The 18,107-nt window shown below is 43.9% G+C and overlaps 1 protein-coding gene across 10 annotated transcripts in view; it reads left to right on the forward strand.

Annotated features, from left to right (window-relative positions):
• The window catches only part of phactr4a (phosphatase and actin regulator 4a), a 54,806-nt gene that overhangs the window by 9,173 nt on the left and 27,526 nt on the right, over positions 1-18,107 (forward strand). For 5 of the 10 annotated variants that reach the window (XM_064980133.1, XM_064980132.1, XM_064980135.1 and 2 more), the window contains exon 3: positions 5,638-5,682. The exons of 2 other annotated variants lie outside the window; for them this stretch is intronic. In XM_064980133.1, the coding sequence (XP_064836205.1) occupies positions 5,670-5,682 (13 nt within the window). In that variant the 5' untranslated portion in view covers positions 5,638-5,669. Of the gene's footprint in view, positions 1-5,637; positions 5,683-17,177; positions 17,729-17,819; positions 18,035-18,107 lie in introns of those variants that run through there. 3 more of the 10 variants (XM_064980131.1, XM_064980140.1, XM_064980130.1) reach the window with 3 other exon arrangements.

An 18,107-nucleotide genomic window follows, 5' to 3' on the forward strand; every position in this document is an offset into this window, starting at 1 on the left:
TACACCTCCGCTGGTATCTTTTGTGCAGAGGGGGGCAACTCCCGCTTTTGTTTATTCACTGTTCCGAGCAGGCTAGTCTATGCAATCAACTTGTCTGCCATGGAAATTGATGTGAAGTTGTCCGTGGTCACATTTCTGCCTTTGCCCATGTAAGACTCCCCGAGTCTCAGAGCCACAGTCTCGGACAGTTGCTCAACCGCTGGCCTTGTCTCATCTTTCCCCAGATATGAAAAGCCCTGGTTTCGACACTGGCGGCGAACCAACATTTTACTGAAGTCACATGCACCATTATCAGTTTCTATCTGGTTTCTAGCACCCATTAATTGACAGAATAGCATATTTTAATTTTACGATTATGTTATTAGTTTTTGCTTATAGTAGCCAGAGCAATCAATGTTTTACCTGCATGTGACTGAAGGAGGATTTAATAAAGCAATGCTCCTTTCCCCACATCTGTCAATTACAATATGCGCCCTTCTCTTCATGCATAATTTGACAATGAATTTCCTAATGTTGTCACTCATCAGGTTATTGTCGATTTAACCTTGTATATAGGTTAACTCTTATGTGTGAAATTAGTTTGTGTAATTTCAATGTGCAGGTTGACTGGCATCATTTGTTTCCCCCTCATCAACTTGGCTAGAGTCAAGGATGTTTTGTATTATTTTAAAGGCCTTCTGCAACACATGGCATGTTTTCATTTCCTTTACATTAAATTAGTAATAGTTACAGTAAATAAAACATTCTTGTAACAGCTTCTTTTTACAATGTAAAACATCAGAATGGTGTTACGCACGCCTCTATGAAGAGTGAACGCAACACCCTGCTACAACTAAACTCTCCGTGAAGTGAAAAAGGTATGGACTGTAGGTGCAAGAAAGAATAACAGGCAGGATGTGGTACCGTTTACCAGGACTTTATTCCTTCACACGGTAATATGGGGAAAAGGGGCTGGACGGAAGCAAAGAAAGTAAATCTCAAAGCCCCCCCCCTCTCCTATCTTACCTGCCTACCCACTACTTACCTAATTTAGCACCACCTGGTGCCCTAACCAAAATACAAGGGGGTGGTCCGCCCAGGTCTTACCTAGTGTGCCTAGACAGCGAATATGCTACGGGTATATGTATGCCCGCGGGCCTCTTGTCTAAGCACTCCCTAGGTGCCTTCCCCCCTGGGAACAAATGAAACAGAATATTAAACAATTTCACAAACAAACTAAGAAACAAAGGACATCAAATAAGCTCTATCTGAGCAACAAATTCACAAAACATACCAACTCTCAGCCCAGCAAAATCTCTAGCAAAATCTCTCTAGCAAAATCTCTGCAATGACAGCCCAGCAAAATCTCTAGCAAAATCTCTCTAGCAAAATCTCTGCAATGACCTCCCAGCAAAATCTCTCTCTTTTGAACAGAACACTGGCATTTATACAGCTTCAGAATGAATGGGTAATTGGAGACAGCTGCGTCTTGACGAGGGGGCGGGGTCAGCTCTCCAATTAGCCATGGAGTCGACCAATCAGCTGCTTGAGGGATTTCAGGAAGCCATTTCCTGAAATAAACACATGCAAATACACAAACTACAACACATAAACTGGGGAACGTAACAATGGGATCAACCTGCAAGGTGTGCCATCAAATTATTAAACTGAGCGCCAACGCTGATAAATAGGCAGCTCATCATCATCACACTATTGTTCACACTCCTCATCATCACACTACTACAGTCCTAATTTAAATTCTATTGTGAAGTAACTTACACAATTATTGCCCATTTGCCATTCATTAAGTGGGCTGGCATCGTTTGCTTTGCTAGATAGTCAAGTATATGTTTTGCATTATTCTAAAGGCCTACTGCAATATGTAGCATGTTTTTGTTTCCATTCCAATACATTTGATTAGTAATAGAGTTATAGTAAATAAAACAGTCCCATAACAGCTTCTTTTTACAAATTAAATCATAAAAGAGAATGGTATCAACCTGCAAGGCATGCGGTCAAAAGATTTACTGCTGATTTTAATAGGCATAACACAAACTCATTGTTTCTAAATGAAATCAACCTCTTTCCCCTCCTTATTCAGTTAGGTCTAATTTAAATGCAATTGTGAAGTAAGGTGCACAATTATCCATTTGTCATTCATTCAGTGAAGAGCGAGAGACTGCATTAGTGCCTGGCTGGGTTCCAAAGTCCTACTGCACATTGTTGGCTGATTTTAAGTTAGGAATAGGTGTGAGGAAAAACCGGTACAAGGGCTTTTCAGTGTGTGATTTTCAATTCTGACAAATGAGCAGTGTAAAATAGAAACCTTTTTAAGGAAAAGTCAGGGAAGGATCAGGTCATAGCTGTTTTGTGGGCTGATAATTTAAATCATAATGTAGCCTACGGCAGTTCAAGTGTTAACTGGGTAGTGTTTCAGGATAAAAAATAAATGCAATTGACCTAAGCACAGGCAAAATCCTAGAGGAGAACCTGGTTCAGTCTGCTTTCCACGAGACACTGAGACTAATGAACCTTTTATCAGACAGTAACCGAAAACACAAGGCCAAATCTACACTGGGTTTGCTTACCAATAAGATGGGGAATGTTCCTGAGTCGCCTGGTTTTTGTCTAAAATCTGACAAGACCTGAGAATGGTTGTCTTTCACTTTTTATTTTATTTAACTAGGCAAGTCCGTTAAGAACAAATTCTTATTTGCAATGAGAGCCTTCACCGGCCAAACTCGGACGACGCTGGGCCAATTGTGCGCCGCCCTATGGGACTCCTAATCGCGGCCGGTTGTGAAACAGCCTGAATACGAACCAGGGTGTCTGTAGTGAGGCCTCAAGCACTGAGATGCAGTGTCTTTGACCACTGCGCCACTCGGAGCCCCAGTCTTGCAATGATCAACAACCAATTTGACAGAGCTTGAAGAATAATGGACAAAGGTTTCACAATCCAGGTGTGGACAGCTCCAAAGGTAATTCTAAATTGTATTGACTCGGGGTTACCTATCTAATCAAGAAATACTATTGTTTTTTTTATTATTTTTACAAATGTTCAAATTTAGTTTGAGTATTTTGTGTACATTGTAAAAAAAAATAGATATTTAAAGACTAAATCCATTTTAATCCCACTTTGTAACACACAAAAAAAAATGAAAGTCCCGGGGTGTGAATACTTACCGGCCTCCACTGTATTTCTATCTGGACATTCCGCAACGTTTTGAATAGCTGAACGCAACCCTACCTTGTTTCTGCTCAGGTTAGTCACGTGGGCAGCAGGGAGGAGTTCTTTTTATTTTGGTCAGGAGACTTTGTTCAGGGACTACTACATTCCAAAGTGCTGTACTTACCACTCACCGCCCTACCCATTTCCTGCTATGATATTCCAGGACCACACCTACTCCTCACAAGCTGGGTGACCACATAATTCTGTGTTGCTGCGTTGACTGTTCAATGCTGTAGTGATCTTCATGGGATTGGCCCTTTCTGGTAATCAACTTTGTCAGGTCCTGATCCAGCCCTGGGTCTGGTTGCATCCGCTTCAATGAACAAACAATCCCACTGACTGTTTCTCTCTCAGTTCAAAGAGCTGCTCTGATCCTCCCTGTATACCTTGTTAAGCTGTCCTAAACTGTGATTACAGGAAAGGTATCTGATCACTTGAAGAGGTGATTGTTCCTGCGGACCATATACAGACATAGGCTTCCATTTAATGTAATAAGTCACCGGCTACACTTGGTCCGTCCCATTGTCAGAATAGAGAGTAACGTAATTAACTGGTGCTTTGTTTATACATTGTTTGTCATGTAATAGGCTGTAATAAAGAAACCCTATGTGATATTGCCTCCACATGTCAAAATCAAATTGTATTAGTCACATGCGCTGAATAAAATGGGTGTAGACCTTACAGTGAAATGCTTACTAACCAACAATGCAGTTACAAAACATAAGAAATAAAAGTAACAAATAATTAAAGAGCAGCAGTAAAATAACTATGGCAAAACTAATAGATATATCACACACACACACACACACGGGGGTACCGGTACAGAGTCAATGTGTGGGGGCACTAGTTGAGGTAATATGTACATGTAGGTAGAGTTATTAAAGTGACTAAGCATAGATGGTAAGAGTTGCAGCGATGTAAAAAATGGGGGGGGGGGGGGCAATGCAAAATGTCTGGGTAGCCATTTTGATTAGATGTTCAGGAGTCTTATGGCTCGGGGTAGAAGCTGTTTAGAAGCCTCTTGGACCTAGACTTGGTGCTACGGTACCGCTTTCCGTGCGGTAGCAGCGAGAACAGTCTATGACTAGGATGGCTGTAGACTTTGACCATTTTTAGGGCCTTCCTCTGACACTGCCTGGTATAGAGGTCCTGGATGGCAGGAAGCTTGTTTCTGTTAATAAGCGCAAGCTGAGCAGCTGGTACTGTGGTTGTAATTGGCAAAAAAAACATTTAGGACCTGTGATGCAACCCTGCTTGAATCTGTTCCCTAAAAGCTTGCTTGGAGCACATCAAAAAGACTGGGCAATAGACAAGTCAGCCCCTGACTGCTTTTGGCTGGGTTTTAAAATCCAGACAGACATTCACACTGACACTGGTTAATTTCTCCATCACCTGGGTCTCCTTCACATGGCCTCCCCCTTCACTTCTATCTGCTCTTTGGGACTGTGTAAATCATCAATCTGAGTCTTAAAGATATTGTGGCCTGTAACACTAAATCTATTTGTTTGGGGGTGGTGAATGGAGGGAGAGGGGGTCTCTGATGGTTGATGGGCAGCTCTCTGGGAATTGTGGGGGAATCTTGGATGGTTGTTGGCCTGGCTGTTGGGCGTTTAGGTCGGTGGCCGATAGGTCACTGGTTCGGGTCCCTGATTTGACTTGGTGGGAGATCTGTCGACATGCATTTGGGCGGGGAGCTTGACCTTGGGTCGCTCTGGATGGGAGTCTGCTAGATGACTGAATGTAAATGTTGATCAGCTTCACTGCAGGTTGTATGTATGTTATGTTATGGTTTGGTATGTTTGTTTTAAAAACAACTTGCTGCTGTCCCATGTGCCCAGAGTCCTAAATGAATCGTGTGTATGAGTAAAAATGGCATGTGTTTCTGTGTCTGAAGTGGAAAGCTCAACATCAATGAATTATTTTCCTGTCTGGTGAGGGTCCATTAACGCAGTGAACACCATCGGTAGTTAGCAGCCAGTGCAGCCAGAGGATTAAGGGCCATGTTCATAACTTGGGACTGCCAGGGAAGGCGAGAGACTGATTTCTAAGCTCCATGTGTTAGAGACTCTGATAAACCATTTTGAATATGGGGCTAGAGCTATTCATTTTACGGTAACTAAACTGCTTCTTCCTGATTGAGGCTTGTCTTAGTCTGTTGGGGAGATGAGAGGAGAGCACCATTTTACTACTCTGTGGCTCCTGTCCCCCTCTTAAAGACAATGCTAGGCCTGCTGGAAAGATGATCTAATATGGTGTGAATTACTCTTTTTAACCAACACTCTTATATGAGGGATAAGGACATCCGATGATAGTCTCCATTGACACACACACAGTCATCGCATTTGTTTGTCTGATGGTGCCTATTTTAATCTGTTGTCAATTCTACTTCCTCATTTGCTCAGTTTCGTCCCTTGTTTTGTCTGACTCAGGAGCTGTTGTCTGCTGTGCTTTGGACTCTGTGATGGCAAATCGGGGTAAGAAAAGTATGATTTCTATGTAGGCCTGTATCCTATTCTATCATAGCCTACTCCTTTATGAAAATGGCTTCATTTCTAACATGTCATGCCCTTTTGTGTAAATGGCTTAGGCCTTGTCTAGGAAAATTAGATATTGTAAGTGGTGGTCTTAGGGCAAAAGTCAAAACATCTGAAAACCCACAGAAGACTGTTCTAGCCTAGCTAGTTCGGATAAGTCTCACATGCGACAATGTTGTGCTTTGGAGATTACTATCAGACATGGTATCAGGAAAGCCGAAAGAGGTGAGTCAACGCTAATAGTATCAAGTGGCTGCGCTGGCGATACTCGGCAGTCCTATCCATTATGGGGAGGGCTCAACGCGACACATAGCCCTTGACTGTTTCAACAGAGCTATTTGATTGGGCCAGTCCCAGAGCACCCACCTGTATGGGGCTATCTGATTGGGTCTTTCCCCAAGCAGAGGACACACCTGTAAAGTTTAGGAAACAGCTGTTTTTCTCTACCAGCCCCACACAGCCTTGGCTCTAGTCTCTTGTTTCAACCACAGAAGGACCTCCATGTGAGTCCATGGAAGAGGAAATAGTATCTGGTCCAGACTCAGTAGTTGCTGCCTGTCCTTGTTGCAGACCTATCTGTTCTGTTAGTTGATCTATGAAAGGCTCAAATGGTTGTACGATCAGAGTATAGATGTGAGTAAAATGCTGTTTCTGTTGGTGATTTTGTTTGTTCTGATTAATGTTTTTTGTATTTTTTTCTGAAACTGTTGAACAATGTCAGTTATTTGTAAGGTGGTTTTATCTGAAAGACTGAATATGATAATTGAATGAGAGAGAGGTGTGACTTGTTTGTACTGGAAGCTGATCCACATCATGTGATGGTTACCGTGTGTGTGGCCTTCCTAAGCCAGGCAGTGAAAGATGTGTGGGCTGGTCTGGGTCCTCATTTATTAAACTGTGCAGAGGATTCACGTCAAATGGTGGTGTACGGACAAAAATATTCTGATATATAACTGATATATAACACAGTTATACACAGTGCGCACCCATGTCCCACGCCGGTTTCCCTTCATAAATCACGATCAACTCAAAATTTGGAGTGCCTTGTCCCGCCCTTTTTAACGGCCATGGTTTCCTAGAAATAGTGTGGCAGATGCTCTAGATGCTGGTGGAGGGACACAGACAATTCAGGTATGTAAATAGTATTCCCTCGTTTTGAAAAGAGTAAACCAAATGCATTCAAGTTGTTTTAAACATTTATTTACACAAACAATTGGCATTTTCTATTGTTTTTGGTCGCTGCCTGTACCAACGGGGTCAGTGGAGCTGCAGCTGAGCAGGAGCTGAGTGCGGCCAGCCTCCACTGCACCTTGTGCGTCACAACCCTCCAGTGTCCGTGTTCACACAGATGCAGTCCTGCAAACGCACCATTGACGCTATTAACGAGACTGCCAGGGAGTTGAAGGAAATAATACATATTTTGTGTGATATAAGCTGTACATTGAAAGAATTACCCCCAAAATGTTATTTGTTTGTATACCTTGTGTTTTTACAAGCGATGCATCACATCCACACGCTGGCTTACAGCAGCTGCGTTTGGTTTAAACACCTGGGGATAGTGGTCGGGGCCAACACAACCAACAGCGTCAGGGGGTAAAGCCACGTTCCTTAGCTGTGCCACATTATGCATATCACAGCACACAGACCCCACAATGTCGCAGACCTATTCAGGCTTGTATAAAAGGTTTCCGCCGGAGTCGTCGCTTCTGCTCTTCAGAAGCCCGATGGTGCGCTCCACAACAGCACGTACCTGGCAATGGCACATTGTAGTTCCTCTGCGCTCTGTGGGTTGGAAAAAGGGGTGTGCAGCCACCACTTGAGGGGATAGCCACTGTCGCCTGCAAGATTTAGTGAATGGGATAGGCACTGCAGTAGAGAAATTGCAATTGATTTAGAATTTCTACATTACTCATCCATAACTAGAAGCCAGCCATCACGCACAGCTCCGGCCTCAAGTCTGCATCCAACACTGCTGTTTCTTCATATCAATGAGTCATGGGTTGACCCAGGCCACCGAGCCACTACATTAGTCAGTACCATGTCTGCATCACATTTGTTTTAGACATTAATAGAATGCAAATGCTTTCGATTTAATGAAAGCTAATTCATTCTCACTCGGTGACCTTATAGCAGCATGAGTGCAGTTGATAGCACCGAATACATTTGGGAAACCGAACATTGCTGCAAATTGCACTTTTTTTATTTGCCTGTTCACACACCGTGTAAGGAAACTTTTATCTAGAAGTGCGTCAATCCAATTATACCTCCTAACACGTCTGGCTTAACATGACTAAAGGTAGGTTGGGGATCTCTCAGCCAGTCCGCCAATTCCCTTTGAAAAGTGCCGGTTGCCAGAAATCCGAGGGTTGTCGGGACTTGAAGTAGGATAGGCATGGCTTGTTATCTGCGGGTGCTTCTCTGTAAAGCTGGGCCCAATACAGCACAGACATCCAAGAGAACAGCTCTTGGTAATCTGAACCGCCTCATAAGTCACTCATCATTGTACTTCCGGCGCCGACAGAGATGGCCGCCTCGCTTCACGTTCCTAGGAAACTATGCAGTTTTTTGTTTTTTTACGTGTTATTTCTTACATTAGTACCCCAGGTCATCTTAGGTTTCATTACATACAGCCGAGAAGAACTACTGTATATAAGATCAGCGTCAACTCACCATCAGTACGACCAAGAATATGTTTTTCGCGACGCGGATCCTGTGTTCTGCCTTACAAACAGGACAACGGAATGGATCGCATGCAGCGACCCAAAAAAACGACTCCGAAAAAGAGGGAAACGTGGCGGTCTTCTGGTCAGACTACGGAGACGGGCACATCGTGCCCCACTTCCTAGCATTCTTCTTGCCAACGTCCAGTCTCTTGACAACAAGGTTAATGAAATCCGAGCAAGGGTAGCATTCCAGAGGGACATCAGAGACTGTAACGTTCTGTGCTTCACGGAAACATGGCTCACTGGAGAGACGCTATCCGAAGCGGTGCAGCCAACGGGTTTCTCCACGCATCGCGCCAACAGAAACAAACACCTTTCTGGTAAGAAGAGGGGTGGGGGTGTATGCCTTATGGCTAACGAGGCATGGTGCGATGAAATAAACATACAGGAACTCAAATCCTTCTGTTCACCTGATTTTAGAATTCCTCACAATCAAATGTAGACCGCATTATCTACCAAGAGAATTCTCTTCGATTATAATCACAGCCGTATATATCCCCCCCCAAGCAGACACATCGATGGCTCTGAACGGACTTTATTTAACTCTTTGCAAACTGGAAACCATTTATCCGGAGGCTGCATTCATCGTTGTTGGGGATTTTAACAAGGCTAATCTGAAAACAAGACTCCCTAAATTTTATCAGCATATCAATTGCGCAACCAGGGGCGGAAAAACCTTGGATCACTGTTACTCTAACTTCCGCGACGCATATAAGGCCCTGCCCCGCCCCCCTTTCGGAAAAGCTGACCACGACTCCATTTTGCTGATACCTGCCAACAGACAAAAGCTAAAAAAAGAAGCTCCCACGCTGAGGTCTGTCCAACGCTGGTCCGACCAAGCTGACTCCACACTCCAAGATTGCTTCCATCACGTGGACTGGGACATGTTTCGTATTGCGTCAAATAACAACATTGACGAATACGCTGATTCGGTGTGCGAGTTCATTAGAACGTGCGTTGAAGATGTCGTTCCCATAGCAACGATTAAAACATTCCCTAACCAGAAACCTTGGATTGATGGCAGCATTCGCGTGAAACTGAAAGTGCGAACCACTGCTTTCAATCAGGGCAAGGTGTCTGGTAACATGACTGAATACAAACAATGCAGCTATTCCCTCTGTAAGGCTATCAAACAAGCTAAGCGTCAGTACAGAGACAAAGCAGAATCCCAATTCAACGGCTCAGACTCAAGAGGCATGTGGCAGGGTCTACAGTCAATCACGGACTACAGGAAGAAATCCAGCCCAGTCACGGACCAGGATGTCTTGCTCCCAGGCAGACTAAATAACTTTTTTGCCCGCTTTGAGGACAATACAGTGCCACTGACACTGCCTGCAACGGAAAAATGCGGTCTCTCCTTCACTGCAGCCGAGGTGAGTAAAACATTTAAACGTGTTAACCCTCGCAAGGCTGCAGGCCCAGACGGCATCCCCAGCCGCGCCCTCAGAGCATGCGCAGACCAGCTGGCTGGTGTGTTTACGGACATATTCAATCAATCCGTATACCAGTCTGCTGTTCCCACATGCTTCAAGAGGGCCACCATTGTTCCTGTTCCCAAGAAAGCTAAGGTAACTGAGCTAAACGACTACCGCCCCGTAGCACTCACTTCCGTCATCATGAAGTGCTTTGAAAGACTAGTCAAGGACCATATCACCTCCACCCTACCTGACACCCTAGACCCACTCCAATTTGCTTACCGCTCAAATAGGTCCACAGACGATGCAATCTCAACCACACTGCACACTGCCCTAACCCATCTGGACAAGAGGAATACCTATGTGAGAATGCTGTTCATCGACTACAGCTCGGCATTCAACACCATAGTACCCTACAAGCTCGTCATCAAGCTCGAGACCCTGGGTCTCGACCCCGCCCTGTGCAACTGGGTACTGGACTTCCTGACGGGCCGCCCCCAGGTGGTGAGGGAAGGTAACAACATCTCCTCCCCGCTGATCCTCAACACTGGGGCCCCACAAGGGTGCGTTCTGAGCCCTCTCCTGTACTCCCTGTTCACCCACGACTGCGTGGCCACGCACGCCTCCAACTCAATCATCAAGTTTGCAGACGACACAACAGTGGTAGGCTTGATTACCAACAACGACGAGACGGCCTACATGGAGGAGGTGAGGGCCCTCGGAGTGTGGTGTCAGGAAAATAACCTCACACTCAACGTCAACAAAACTAAGGAGATGATTGTGGACTTCAGGAAACAGCAGAGGGAACACCCCCCTATCCACATCGATGGAACAGTAGTGGAGAGAGTAGCAAGTTTTAAGTTCCTCGGCATACACATCACAGACAAACTGAATTGGTCCACTCACACAGACAGCATCGTGAAGAAGGCGCAGCAGCGCCTCTTCAACCTCAGGAGGCTGAAGAAATTCGGCTTGTCACCAAAAGCACTCACAAACTACAGATGCACAATCGAGAGCATCCTGGCGGGCTATATCACCGCCTGGTACGGCAACTGCTCCGCCCTCAACCGTAAGGCTCTACAGAGGGTAGTGAGGTCTGCACAACGCATCACGGGGGGCAAACTACCTGCCCTCCAGGACACCTGCACCACCCGATGTTACAGGAGGGCCATAAAGATCATCAAGGACATCAACCACCCGAGCCACTGCCTGTTCACCCCGCTATCATCCAGAAGGCGAGGTCAGTACAGGTGCATCAAAGCTGGGACCGAGAGACTGAAAAACAGCTTCTATCTCAAGGCCATCAGACTGTTTAACAGCCACCACTAACATTGAGTGGCTGCTGCCAACACACTGACACTGACTCAACTCCAGCCACTTTAATAATGGGAATTGATGGGAAATTATGTAAATATATCACTAGCCACTTTAAACAATGCTACCTTATATAATGTTACCTACCCTACATTATTCATCTCATATGCATACGTATATACTGTACTCTATATCATCGACTGCATCCTTATGTAATACATGTATCACTAGCCACTTTAACTATGCCACTTTGTTTACATACTCATCTCATATGTATATACTGTACTCGATACCATCTACTGTATCTTGCCTATGCTGCTCTGTACCATCACTCATTCATATATCCTTATGTACATATTCTTTATCCCCTTACACTGTGTATAAGACAGTAGTTTAGGAATTGTTAGTTAGATTACTTGTTGGTTATTACTGCATTGTCGGAACTAGAAGCACAAGCATTTCGCTACACTCGCATAAACATCTGCTAGCCATGTGTATGTGACAAATAAAATTTGATTTCATTGGCCAGTAAATCTCGCTGGTCTCTGAAAATTTGCTCTCCAAATTCTTCCATTTGGCAAATCTTCCAACAGTGCCAAAGCAGCCATTGTGCATCATTATGCTTTGTAATTGCATGTATTTTTATACCCTCCCATTTGATTGTCAAAGCTACCCAATTGCATAACACCTTCAGGTCTGGTAATTACCCTGATTGTAACTGACAATGACAGGGCCATTATTACATTGACAGTTCTGTGCAACGAACATGTGATAACATGTATCTGCCCGACTGAGGCATTGAAAACGGCATCAGTTTAAATGTAATATGTCCTACTGTTCACCTTATTATTTGAGAATACATTTCATAACATGCAACTCTTGTTTAATAATTACAGATCCAATTAAATATGATTCCCAATTAAGCTGTACAATTTATTTGAGTGGTTATTTTGCCCCCAAAAAATCTCTTTTTAATAATGATCCAAAATGTGTTTTTTTTGTGTGCACTCCAGGGAACTCTTCATGTATAATATGTGAGTAGTAATATTTCTATTTTTTACACAATGGTATAAATTTCTAAGAGTTTCATCCTCCTGCCATCAGTCGCAGTTTCTAATTTCTCCATTTTTTTTGTGTGTGTTCGTATGGGTCAAAGTGTCCATGGAGGACCGCACATTCTCACGTCAATTTAGTTTTTTAAAATAAATGCCAAAGTTTGCTTACAGTGGCCTACGCCTTCCTTTGTGCCTACGGAATGTTTATAAATGCGGCCCTTGGACATGTTAGGGCCTGGTTGACCAACACACATTAGGCCTATAGCAGTCGTCAACAACCGGTCATCGCAATCCAGACCGCAAATTAAGTGCACCTGTAGGTCTACCGCTGGCCAATCAGATGGCTCAGATTACTGTGTCTGCAAAGTTTCCTCGTGCCATAGACCGTAAGAAGCCTCCAACGCAAAGCAAAGTTGATTAATGTGAGATTTTCAACACTTAAAAAAAAAACATGTCTAGAGAGATGCAATGAACACAGCAAAGAGCTGCTGTTTTTATTAGTAAGTTTAAGTAGTTATCAAACTATAGTTTTGGCAAGTCGGTTAGGACATCTACTTTGTGCATAACGCAAGTAAATTTTCCAACTATTGTTTAGACAGATTATTTCATTTATCATTCACTGTATCACAAATCCAGTAGGTCCGAAGTTTACATACACTAAGTTGACTTTGCCTTTTAAACAGCTTGGAAAATTCCAGAAAATTGTCATGGCTTTAGAAGCTTCTGATGGATTAATTGACATAATTTGAGTCAATTGGAGTTGTGCCTGTGGATGTATTTCAAGGCCTATCTTCAAACTCAGTGCCTCTTTGCTAGACATCATGGGAAAATCTAAAGAAATCAGCCAAGACCTCCACAATTCTGGTTCATCATTGAGAACAATTTCCAAATGCCTGAAGATACCACGTTCATTTGTACAAGCACGCAGGTATTAACACCATGGGACCATGCAGCCGTCATACCGCTCATGAACAAGATGCTTTCTGTCTCCTAGGGATTAACCTACTTCAGTGCGAAAAGTGCATGTCAATCCCAGGACAACAGCAAAGGACCTTGTGAAGATGCTGGAGGAAACAGGTACAAAATGATCTATATCCACAGTTAAACAGGTCCTATATTGGCATAACCTGAAAGACTACTCAGCAAGGAAGAAGCCAACGTTTCAAAACCGCCATTTAAAAAAGCCAGGCTATGGTTTGCAACTGCACATGGGGACGAAGATCGTACTTTTTCGAGAAACGTCCTCTGGTCTGATGAAACAAAAATATAACTATTTGGCCATAATGGCCATCGTTATGTTTGGAGGAAAAAGGGGGATGCTTGCAAGCTGAAGAACACCATCCCATTTGTGAAGCACAGGGGTGGCAGCATCATGTAGTGGGGGTGCTTTGCTGCAGGAGGGACTGGTGCACTTCACAAAATAGATGGCATCATGGGGAAAGAATGTTATGTGGATATATTGAAACAACATCTCAAGACATCAGTCAGGAAGTTTAAGCTTGGTCGCAAATAGGTCTTCCAAATGAACAAGGACTCCAAGCATACTTCCAAAGTTGTGGCAAAATGTCTTAAGGACAACAAAGTCAAGGTATCGGATTGGCCTTCAGAAAGCCCTGACCTCAATCCTCTAGAACATTTGTGGGCAGAACTGAAAAAGTGTGTGCGAGCAAGGAGGCCTACAAACCTGACTCCGTTACACCAGCTCTGTCAGAAGGAATGGGCCAAAATTCACCCAACTTATTGTGGGAAGCTTGTGAAAGGCTCCCTGAAACATTTGACCCAAGTTAAGCAATTTAAAGGCTATGCTACCAAATACTAATTGAGTGTATCCAAACTTCTGACCCACTGGGAATGTGATAAGAAATAAAAGCTGAAATAAATAATTGTCTCTTATTCTGACATTTCACATTCTTAAAATAAAGTGTTGATCCTAACTGACTGAAAACAGGGAATTTTTATTAGGATTAAATTTCAGGAATTGTGAAAAACTGAGTTTAAATGTATTTGGCTAAGGTGTATGTAAACTTCCGACTTCAACTGTAAGCAATATGAAGACCATATTTGCCCTTGACTCCTGTGTGTGACTTGATAACACAAATTCCACAATACTGATGAATTGAGTCATGCAGTAGCCTGTTTTTGTTCAGCTTAACTGTTTTTTTTTTCATAGTAGATGTGACGAGTAGAAAAAAAATCTACCTATTCATTTTCACAGAATCTGTTTCTTTTTGATATTCGTCAATAAGGCTGGTATGGTTTCCTATAGAGATCAGCTGACAGCCAGGGATGGTTCCCAGGGTAGCGGGTCTGATTAGGACCTTTTTATCAAAAAGATCCCCTATAGCCTCGCATTCCTAACATTCCTGCCTGTCATTTCCCCTTGAAAGAGCTCTTTTGTGTCGTTACTTGGTTCCACCTCTAGAGAGTGCTACAGTGGTGTGTGCTATAGCTCAACAGAGGCAAAGGTTTTGGAATGGAGTCGTGTCAGATTTGAGAAGACGCACGCACACACACATTCAATCTTTATTTTAATTTGAGGTAATTCACTGTGGACATTCACACACTGACAACTTCATTCAGAATAGTTGGCTACTTTTATGGGTTACAGATGTAAAAATAGCTACTGTTTGAAACATTGACATAGGTTTGAACTTGTGTGAAGTAAGTTATCGAGCCAAGAATTGTTCTACCTGTAATTGAACGGTTTAGGCACGTGTTATGTTCCGTGTCAACTCATTGACTTCATCATAATTGCCTGTGCCATTGAGGTGCTTTACAGTGTCAACAAACAAGCTGCACATTCCCACAGACAACTAGTCTGTCAATCGTTCAATGATTTATGGTGTAGCTCAGTTAGTAGAGCATGTCACTTGTTGGTTCAATTCCCGGCACCACCCATAAGTAAAAATAAAAAAATAGAAGGAAAAAAAAGATATGCATGCGCCTCTAAGTCACTTTTGATACAAGTGTCTGCCAAATGGTTATTATTACTACTACACTGTGGCCAATTTGTTAGGTACACCCATCTAGTATTGGGTCAGACCACCCTTTGCCTCCAGAACATCCTGAATTCTTTGGGGTATGGAAACGTTGCTCAATTGGTATCAGTGGACCTAACGTGTGCCAGGAAAACATTGCCCACACTATAATACCCCTGCCACCAGCCTGTACCGTTGACAGTAGGCAGGATGGGGCCCTGGACTCATGCTGCTTACGCAAAATCCTGACACTGCCATCAGCATGACTCAACAGGAACCGGGATTATTTCTCTTTCGACCTCTCCTCAAGAAGATGTATGCGCCCACAGGACTGGATGGTTTTTGTTTGTCACACCATTCTCAGTAGCCCTAGACACTCATGCTTGAAAAGCCCAGGAGGGCGGTCCGTTTCTGAGATACCGGAACCGGTACGCTTGTCTCCGACCATCAGACCTAGGGCTGTTACGGTGACCGTTTTTACAGCCACAACGGCAGTCACGAGTCACGAACGCAGTCAAACTCCACGTGACCGTTTTGTCACGGTAACTAGGCTTGTCCAAGCTCTGATGCTGCTGATGGTCATTAGTAGTCTACCAAACTTGCTAACTGCCTGGTACTGAGCACTCTCTTGTCCCTCTCATCACTCTGACATTAATGCAAATGTAACGTTCAATCAAACAGTAACTGAATGCTTCGTTACCTGTCTGCTTGCTTCATATAGCAAGCCACAGCCACGTCTGTTAGCACAAACCATTTTATTCACACAGTTCAACTCAGGCTATGTGAGTTTGGTTATCTTTTATGGTTGAGTAAATGTAGTTCTGTGACTGCGTAGGTTAATTAGGCTACTAATTCACTTAGCCTAGCTATAATTGCCTAAGACTAAGGGACGAAGCAACTGTTGATTCCTTCATGCTCCCAATCATAGTATGAGATGGACTTTCTGCACGTTGCTATTGGTATTACTTAGAGAAAACATCTATCTTCCAGCAGGGGTTACTGTGTTTTTCATAGCAGTTTATCACATTTTTAGGTGGGCTAATCTGTTATGTTTTGCCACAGACTGAGTTTGAGTGTAGGCATTTATTCATCTCTGCAAGATTTATTTTCCAGGAGCGATTCAAAATCATCGCTAGTTTGTTAGGTTATAGGCCTAGCTATTCACAAATTTGCTTCGCAGTCGACCAGACAACACTGACTGGTCTGGCAATTGTCAAGTCTGCTGTTGATTGTCAGTAAATGGAATGTGTTTGCAGACTTGAAGGGGTTGCATCCCTAGTCTAGTGCACAGCCCGCTCTGACATACCTTCTTCTAACCTCCATCCTTCTAACTAACCTTATCTCCTTAGCTATTTCTCCTCTCTCCCTTTCACTCTAAACAGACTGATTCCATGTAACCACACCACTCACTGCTAATACAGTTCAGTACAACAGGACTGAAGGAAGATTTGCTGTTCTCCATGCTTAACAGGGATTTCTGACTGACACATTAAGCATTCACTGAAATCTCCTGCTCCTCTGTTAGTTCACTTCCCCCAATAGTCCCACTGTGAAAGAATGGACGGTTTTAGAAAGCAGAAACACCTATTGAGGAAATATGTGCTTTGGTTTAGAATTTAACATGCCCTGAGATATTGTGGTGTTGATTTAGCATTGTGTTGGGGCATCTTAGGTGAGCTGTTATGCTGGTGTCTTCTCTCCTCCTCAACAGTTCTCTCCTTAAGCTGTCCATCCAAACTAATCCATCCATAAAATAAGAAGTGTTTCAATTAAGCTGTCAGCAACAGCTCTAACATTCAGCTGGCCTTCTGTACAACAACACATGCACATTATCGGCTATATGGTTGACTTCGGGTGTGCAACACGACACCTGAGTGACATCACATCCTCTCTGGCTGGTGCAGAGCTCCACCTAGACTCGTCTCACCTTCCACCACTTCTCATGTTACAGAGAGAGGGATAGACCTCCCCTCCAGTTACCAACCACTTCTCCTCAGGAGAACTGGGATCGAATACCATTTGAATTCTCTCAAATACTGTTTTGCCTCCTGTGAACTTTGCCATGAGGAATGACAGGCTTCGGAGTCTGCCGGTATGCCACTGCCTTAACTGGTGTACCTTATTTATGAAGTCAGCTACACAGACGAGGGACTTTGCAGAGTGAGTGAGTAAGTTAGAGTGTGTGTGTGTGTGTGTGTGTGTGAGAGAGCGAGACCGAAACACACAGTGAAATAGACGGAGGAAGGAAAGGAACAACGTGACCAGAGGGAGTAGGAGAGTCTTGGGTTACAGGAGCATTAAGGCGGTTGGGTTTGTTGGCGAGGATCTTAGCAGGGGATCTATTTTTCCTCTGTATCTCTCCTCCCTACCGTGGACACCTGTAGAGTTGGGGGCCGGTGGGTCAGAGGGGACAAGGGCGTGGGGTAGCATGGGACAGAGTGCCAGCGACGTGGAGACAGTACCCTGGCAACACCAACCGCAACCTGCTCAACACAACACTGGTGAGTCCAATGACAGAACAGGAACCTGTACAGAACTTGAGGACATGAGCTTTTGTATTTGTTTTTGGAGGAGGAGTTTGAAGTAGCCTACTCAGGAAAGCACGATTTGTTTTGTTTTAGCATGGAAGAACCTGCTTTTGTATTGCTGCCTATGGAAGAGGAGTTTGTCGAATGTTTTGTAGAGAACGGTTTGTGTTCGCATGGAACAGAAAGGGTAGGTGGATATGGAAGATATGTGTTGCAGGGGTTTTTGTTTTGGAAAGCGAGACCGAGAGAGAGGAGGCGGAGATGGGCAGGCACAGACAGGTGAGGGAATGTATGCTGATGGAATGTGGTGATTGTGTAATACACCGACCTCACCGACCCACACTGCTGTCTA

Source organism: Oncorhynchus masou, chromosome 12 (genome assembly GCF_036934945.1).
Source record: "Oncorhynchus masou masou isolate Uvic2021 chromosome 12, UVic_Omas_1.1, whole genome shotgun sequence".
NCBI classification, from domain to species: domain Eukaryota; kingdom Metazoa; phylum Chordata; class Actinopteri; order Salmoniformes; family Salmonidae; genus Oncorhynchus; species Oncorhynchus masou.